Raw genomic sequence first — 8,095 nt, 5'->3', positions numbered from 1 at the left:
TCCTTTGCTCTTCTGTTATTCTCTAACTATGGTTTGAGTCTCACGATCTAACATAGTTCTTTCATTTGCCACCACGTTATCAAGATTTCAGCTGGTAAGAAAAGAGGCTATGGGAAGGGAGGGGCTGTTGTTTTGTTTTTAAGGTATGACCAAGAGGTTTCTCATTCCATTCACATTTCTGTGAAAATAATCTAGTTGTGGCCTCAGCTAGCTGGAAGTAAAGCTATGGCCTTTAGTTACATGTCTGTGGGTCCAGCTGAAATTAGGACACTTTAATACTGTGGAACCATGGCTTGTCTGTCAGTTTGTTGCAATGTGGTGGCTTGGGTGTTGCTGTGATGCTTGGAGCGATGTCAGTGATATTTCAAATACCAGCAGGGTCACCCCACGTGAACAAGTTTCAGCAGAGCTCGCAGACTAAGAATAGACTATGAAGGAGGCACAGGCTATTTACTTCAGGAATTAGCCACTGAACACCTTCTGGATGGCACCCGAATATTGTCAGAGAGAATGTCGGAAGATGAGCGCCACAGATCAGACGGCACTCAAAATATAAGTGAGGACGAGGTACTTTCTCAAAGTCGAGCCAACCACTGGTAAAGCTTTTGGGACCTTCATTTGCTGGAGAGGCACGGATCACAGTGAGAAGAAACAGCTGCAAACAGCAATTCATAACTGGAACTTGCAATGTAGTAAGGAAAATTGGAAGTCGTCAAAAATGAAATGGAATGCATAAAGATTGACATCCTCTGTGTTAGTAAGCTAAAATGGACAGGTACTGGCCACTTTGAATCAGCAGTCATAGGGTTTACTCTGCCAGAAATGACTGATTCAAGAGGAACGGTGTTGCGTTCATCATTAAAAAGACCATTTTAAGATCTATCTTGACCTTACAACGCTGTCTGAGAGGATAATATCTATCTGTATACAAGAAAATCCACTCAGCACAACTGTTACTCAGATGTATGCACCAACCACTAGAGCGCTGCCTAATCCAAACTCACTGCCATCGAGTCAATGCTGACTCACAGCGACCCCTGGAGGGTTTCCAAGACGGCACTGTTTACTGGAGTAGAAAGCCCAGTCTTTCACCTTTGGAGCTGCTGGTGGTTTGGAACTGCTGACCCTGACCCTGTGGATCGCAGCCCAACTCATAACCACTACACCCCCAGGGCTCCTACTAGAGCTAGTGAGGACAAATTGAAGAATTTTACCAACATCTTCAGCTTGAAAGTGATCACACCAGCAATCAAGATGCATTGATAATTCTTGGCAATTGGAATGCTAAGAATTTAGCATTTTGGGAACAAAGAGGAAGGAATGAACAGTAGTTGGAAAATATGGCCTTGGTGACAGAGACGAAGCTTGCGATTACAAGACACAATTTTGCAAGAGCAATGACTTCATGGCAAATATCTTTTTTTCAGTGACACAAAAGGTTATTCACATGGACTTCTCCAGATGGGATATACAGAAATCAAATTGACTACACCTGTGGGAAGGGATGATGGAGAAGCTCAATATCAGTAACTAAAACCAGACCAGGGCCAATTGTGGAACAGATCATCAATTGCTGATATGTAAGTTCAGGTTGAAGCAGAAAGAAATTAAAACAAGTCCACAAAAGCCAAAATATGACCTTGAGTATATCCCACCTGAACTTTGGGAACATATGAAGATGGATCAAAGACCTAAATGTAAAACCCAGTGTTATACAGATCACCAGTGAGAAAAGAGGCCTTACAAACTTAAGGGATCCTTTGGCTGGGCACAGACACACTATCACATATATTAAAGAAAACACACAGTAGATGACAAAATTGATGACTGGGACCTACTAAAAATAAGACATTTATATGCATTAAAAGACTTTACCGAAAGAGTGAAAAGGGAACTTGTGGAGTCGGGGAAAAATTGGCAACGACAGAACAGACAAGGGACTAATTTCTAAAATCTATAGAGAACTACAACACCTCAATAAGAGAAAGAAGAACCCAGTTATAAAGTGGGCAAAAGACATGAGCAGACACTTTACCAAGGAAAGATGACATCCAAATGGCAAAAAAACAGAGGATATGCTCATGATCACTAGCCATTTGAGATATGCAAACCAGAACAATAAGATACCGCCTTACACTGACATTAACAACTAAGTTAAAAAAACAACAACAGCCCAGAAAATAAACAAATGCTAGAGAGGCCTAGGAGAGATTGGAACCCTCATATACTACTGGTGGGACTGTACATATGCACAAACACTATGATACTACTTCAAAGTTGGAGTAGAAGTTCCACAGGACCCAGACATCCCTCTGCCAGGTATGTGTTCTACGGAAGGAAGAGTCATAACACAGATACACAACACACACACACACACACACACACCACACAATAGCGTGAATTCACTGCATCATTGTTCACAGCGGCAAAAGGATGGAATCAATCTGGACAGCCATCAGGAGAAGAATGGATATCGAAACTCTGGCACACATTCGAATATTATATATCACTGAAAAACCATGATGAAACCATGAAGCACCTCACGATGGAGATAGATCTGGAGAACTTCAGGCCGAGTGAAATTTGTCAATCACAAAAGGACAAGTTGTACGATACCATCATTATAAGGGAATATAGTTAAAAAAGAAGCTAAAGACATTCATACCAAAGGGAACAACTTGAGATTGCCAGGGCTGGGCGTAGGGGCAGGGGAGGGAGAAGAAAGCAATGGGCGAGACTATAGCTGGTGTGAAGTTCTGTGCAACCGAAGATACAAGTCCACCAGAGGAAGCAGCATGGAGTGGGTGAAGGGTAAACAAGTGAGGCATTTGACTAGCAGCTTAAACAGTTGGATAAAAGTTGATGATCTGAAATGTAACCCCACCCCACCTAATTTACAATAAAAATGGGGAAAAAAACCTCCTAAAGTGCTTGTCTCAACAGACAACCATTAGAAATTGAGCTCTGGGACAACTAGGATTACTAACATTAGTGTTGATAACTTCCCCTGCTGTGGCAATTAGATTTTTATGTGAACTTGATGGGACCTGTTGGAGGTAGCGGCAGAATTCAAACTGTCAATCAAGTGGTAGCCTGATGACACCTGCTTGGGGGTGTGGCCGTTTGTATAAAAGCTAAAGGTGGGAACTGTTTTTCGATTTGCCCCTTAGCCTTCTTAGCTGCTGGGGCTCTGTGCCTGCCTCTAAGGCTGGTCTCACGTGGGCTGCTCAGCCCAGAGAGCTACTACTGCCCTGCCATGTTTCGATCGGTCTTGGATCCACATGACTCTGCACCCATCAGCTGTGATCTTCCTGCATCCTGCTTCGCCCTTCTCCATCACTGGCCTGCAACTACATTGATTCTGAAGAGGGCTCTCTGCCTAGCATCGGGCCTATGGATTGGGCTGGGATGCCTTCTTGACATAAAGGCTCTTTCTTATACATTATTGAGTGTCACTGGCTTTGTTTCTCTAGACAGCCTCGTCGAATGCACTTGTGTCAGAATGCTCCTGAAAAGAATCTGTGCCAAGCACCACCACCGTGGGAGAGAGCCAACTTACTGTTGCAGCTGGAGACAACAATGGGTTTGAATCCTTTCATCATTTCAACACCCATATTGGACCTTTAAAAAAGAACACAGGATATTTCATTAGTCTTCTGCTTGTCCATACAATGTAGATAAGATGATTCACCTGCTTGGGAGAGGAGGAGGTTGATTTTTTCCTTCCTTTAACTGGGTGCAGGTCTATAGGCCAGATCAGTTTTCCATTTAACGATTCATAAGATCCCCATGATGGAATATCACTTATCTCACTTCCTCCCTGTGGTTTGTGCTTCCAGGCCTCCTCCTCTGTTAGCCTTTCTGAAATTTGTTCTTGGGTACATGCTGCCCTTTTGATCCCAAGTTGCTGGTTATTCCACAATGTACTTGCCTAGTGCTATTGTTATAGACCTATTTGGCTGAAAATTGTGTCAATAGGCAAGTTCATTTCCAGACCAGAAGGATGACCAAGGGCCATAGTTTCAGAGGTTCCATTAGTGTCCACCTGACAAGCCTGGATATTTTTATGATTTTGAGTTTTGATCCACAATTTTTTTCGACTCTATTCTTATGCGATCCCTTTCACAGAAGTAGGTATGCTAGCCTGGTACCATCTAGGTCTTCTGATCTCAGGGTCATGGAGACTGATGTCTAAGGGTTCACTAGTTCATCATTAGTTCATTAGACTAATTGTTTCCATGTTTTTCATTTCCATCACTCTTCTTTCATCTGGACAGGGAGAAACCAGTAGTGGTAGCTTAGATGGCTGCTCATGAGCTTTAAATCCCCAGTCACTACTTACCAAAGGAGGATGTAAAGCATTGTCTTTGTGCACCACGGTATGCCAGTTGACCCTGGTGTCCCCTGTACCTACAGCCCTGATCCCCCAGGCCCAATGACTCATTCCCTTAAGGTTTTTTTATGCTTAAAAATTTTCCATCACTCTGTTCCCTGAGTGTTGCATCACCACTATGGATATATTTGCAGAAAAGGTACACACACATGTACAATTATCCTCTGTCAAACCTATGTACACTTGGGGTATATTTTCACTCTCCCTCCCACACCTGTTCAGCCTGCACGTCTATTAACGCCTCATCCCATAACCCCAATCCAAACTTCACCCACTGCCATTGAGTTGATTTTAACTCCCAGCGACCCTGTGAAACAGAGAACTGCCTCTCTGGATTTCCAAGGCTGTTAACCTTTATAGAAGCAGAAAGCCTCCTCTTTCTATGGAGCAGAACCTGGTGATTTTGAACTGCTGACCTTGCATTAAGCAACCCAACTTGTCACCCACTATATCACCAGGCTGCCTCTCCCGTAAATGATCGTTATTGCAAGACTGTGTACGTATCAGCATCTGCACCTGTTACCTTTAACGCTTGCCCTCCTCTCCCAGGGTCCTACCCAATTTCCATCTTTTTTTTTTTTTTGAAAATCCACTTCTTGTTTTATATTACAACTTCCTGATGATGATTTTAAACTATTATTGTTGATGTAAAGTTTAGATATATTGGACATTGCAAATACATTGGGATTTTAGCCACGTGTCTGCCCTGCTGAGGGCATATGAAGTTCAGGGCAGCTCTGCTCATTTGCTACAGCAATAAATGTGTCCTAGTGTTTTGGATGAATAATATCTTGATTCCATAAGTTCTTTTCTCTCTTTCTGCTTCCACGGTAACTATTCAAGTTCACATTATATATTTCTTAGATTACTGTGAGCCTATAATTAGCTAGCTTATCTTAGTTTTATCTGACCATAATTCTTCAACACAAAGGTTGGAGCATTCTTTCTCATGGTAAAAGCAACTACATTCCTGCTTAAAATATTTATTGTCTCCATATCACTTACTAAGAGTGTCAAGCTCCATCACATGATATTAAAGCCTTTTAATCACAGGACTCTCTTTATCCAGAATTCTTACAATGCTGTTCTTCAACTTTCCCTCAGAAACTTGTTAATGTAAGTTTGTGAAGGAAGGTCTGGTCTACTTCTGTATCTATAACATCTTTCAAAGTTGTTGCATAAGAGTAGTGTTCTGCTGCATGATAACATGTACATTGCGTTTATTTCCTCCAATAAATACAGGTGGATGCAAGACTACCTGACTCCTTTTGCTTTAAAGCCCTTGCCTCCTTTGGCCCACCCTTTGTTTCAGATCCAGGTATGTACTTATGCAAGTATAGACAAAAAGGGAGGGCCAAGGAGGAATTGTGAACCCAAGTGCCAGGTGCAACATGTATGTAAGTGGCACTGATTATCTGCTTTGGTTCCCTCTTCGGGTAGAATACCAAGAAAATGGAAGGGATCAACTTTTTTTCACCCTTACTGAATTACTGCATAAGGGTAGGCAGTTGGTAGAAGGAGATTTGATAAGCTCTATAGTAAGTGATAAAGAAAAGAAATAGAAATTCAACTTTCTATTCAATTCAATTTTACTGATTTCAGAAAGGAGTGAAGGAATATGGATTAGAAACCAAAACTTGGACAACTAGGTAAGATTCTAAAATGCATATGATTTTTCTAAGTTTGGTACCCACTCTACTTTGTCTTAGCCATCAAAAGCATCTTTCCAATTCTTAGGGGGAAAGACAAAACCTTGGCTTTGTCAACTGCTAAAAAAGTGACTACTGAGTTTATAGCATTTTGTTCTGAGACTTAGAAGACAAGACTTCCAGACAAGACTTAGAAGAGGGAAATCCCAAGCAATTAAAGGATGGTGACAGAGTGGAAAGGGAAAAGACAGCACTCCGAACCTCTGAAGCTTATGGAGAGTTGGCAACTGGGCTAGAGTCTGGAACTGATAGATGGTCTCAGGGATTGTCAAGAGAAAGACCCTGAGATTTGTGTTGGTTCTGGGATTTGTGGTGACCACATGTAGGATAGTTACCCTTTGTTAATCTCCAAAGTGACAGATGAAGAGACCCCGATAGTTCACTGTAAGCACTGATGTGTTTTCAGAGAAAAGGGAGACTAAGAATTAGTATCTGTTTGTAATCAAGGGGAGAAAGGCATGCTGTGGGCATTGCTATACTTGATAGCAGTATGCTTACACTCTATAGTTTATGAATTCCCCATTAGCTCAGGGTGTGATGGTTAATTTTATGTACCAATTTTTAAAAATCATTTTATTGGGGGCTCTTGCAACTCTTATCACAATCTATACATCCACCCATTGTGTCAAGTACATGTTTATATACCAATTTGACAATTTTATGTACATTTGAAATATGTACCAATGTTTCCTAGTTGTTTGAACAAATAGTGGTCTAGTTGCAGTCATGAGGGAGTTGTGTACAATTAAATCAATTGTGGATTAAGCAGACTCCTTGCATAATTTAATCTATGAATTTGAAGAAATTGAAGAATTCTACCAATGACTTCAGTCAGAAGTTGATCAAACATGCAATCAAGATGCATCGATAATTATTGGTAAAAGTTGGAAACAAAGAGGAAGGTACAATAGTTGGAAAATATGGACTTGATGATAGAAATGAAGTTGGAAATTGCATGGTAGAATTTTCCAAGATCAATGACTTGTTCATAGTAAACACTTGTTTTCCATAACACAAAAGGTGACTATAGCGCCGCTGAGTCTGCGTCTGCATCTGCTGCAGCCCAAGCTTGGATGCAGGTCTCCGAAGGAGCACGACTGCAAACCAGACAAAAAAATAAACTTTGGAGCGCCCAGAATGCTGACTGGTGGGACGTTTGGTTGGCTTCTTGTGCATGCTCTGTAGGATTAGCTCGCTCCAGGAAGGGAGATGCCAAAGCCACCACCCAAACCGGTCAAACAAGGACAAGTCAAGGTCTTCAGAACTCTGTATACAATTGAACCCAGTACTCCAGATGGACTGTACTTTGAAGAAGGTGATATTATCTACATTACCGACATGAGTGATACCAATTGGTGGAAAGGCACCTGCAAAGGCAGAACTGGGCTAATTCCAAACAACCATGTGGCTGAGAAGGCAGAATCCGTTGACAATCCATTGCACGAAGCTGCCAAAAGAGGCAACCTGAGCTAGTTGAGAGAGTGTTTGGACAACCGTGTTGGTGTTAATGGCTTAGAGCACTGCCTTATACTGGGCCTGCCACAGTGGTCACAAAGATATAGTGGAAATGCTATTTACTCAGCCAAATATGGAACTAAACCAACAGAACAAGTTGGGGGACACTGCTTTGCAGGCTGCTGCCTGGAAGGGATATGCAGACATTGTCCAGCTGCTTCTGGCAAAAGGTGCTAGAACAGACTCCAGGAACAATGAGGAGAAGCTGGCCCTGGCTATGGCGACGAATGTTGCCTGTGCCTCTCTCCTTAAGAAGAAACAAGGAACAGATGCAGTTCAGACATTAAGTAATGCTGAGGACTATCTTGCTGATGAAGACTCAGATGAATTCCCTCCCACAGCTTTGAGATCTAAAACTTATGTTGCTTTTGCCATTCCCAAAGTCTTGTCTTTGCCAGAAGAGTGTTGGTAAAGGCCTGAAGATAAACAAGCGGCCATCTAGCTGAGAAACAACAAAACCCACATGGAAGAAGCACAC

General features: G+C 42.0%; 2 protein-coding genes across 3 annotated transcripts in view; one reads left to right on the top strand and one right to left on the bottom strand.

The window, feature by feature from the left end:
• Window positions 1–8,095, bottom strand: part of NXPE1 (neurexophilin and PC-esterase domain family member 1) — a 17,453-nt gene that overhangs the window by 4,239 nt on the left and 5,119 nt on the right. Inside the window, exons 2-3 of one of the 2 annotated variants that reach the window (XM_013007298.2) lie at window positions 3,560–3,621; window positions 478–480 (exon numbers count right to left, since the gene is read on the bottom strand). In XM_013007298.2, coding sequence (XP_012862752.1) covers window positions 478–480; window positions 3,560–3,621 — 65 coding nt within the window. The remainder of the gene's footprint in view (window positions 1–477; window positions 481–3,559; window positions 3,622–8,095) is intronic. The other variant, XM_004712808.2, reaches the window with a different exon arrangement.
• On the top strand, window positions 7,312–8,029 carry LOC105979546 (osteoclast-stimulating factor 1-like). Its single transcript, XM_045283563.1, is given in 2 exon segments — window positions 7,312–7,616; window positions 7,618–8,029. Coding segments are annotated over 2 exon segments (717 nt in total).

The sequence above is a fragment of the Echinops telfairi genome, unplaced genomic scaffold (genome assembly GCF_000313985.2).
Source record: "Echinops telfairi isolate 266 unplaced genomic scaffold, ASM31398v2 ScPeMD7_7463;HRSCAF=8501, whole genome shotgun sequence".
NCBI classification, from domain to species: Eukaryota; Metazoa; Chordata; class Mammalia; order Afrosoricida; family Tenrecidae; genus Echinops; species Echinops telfairi.
The sequence above is the reverse complement of the archived record's forward strand: the minus strand, read 5'-3'. Positions and strand labels throughout refer to the sequence as shown.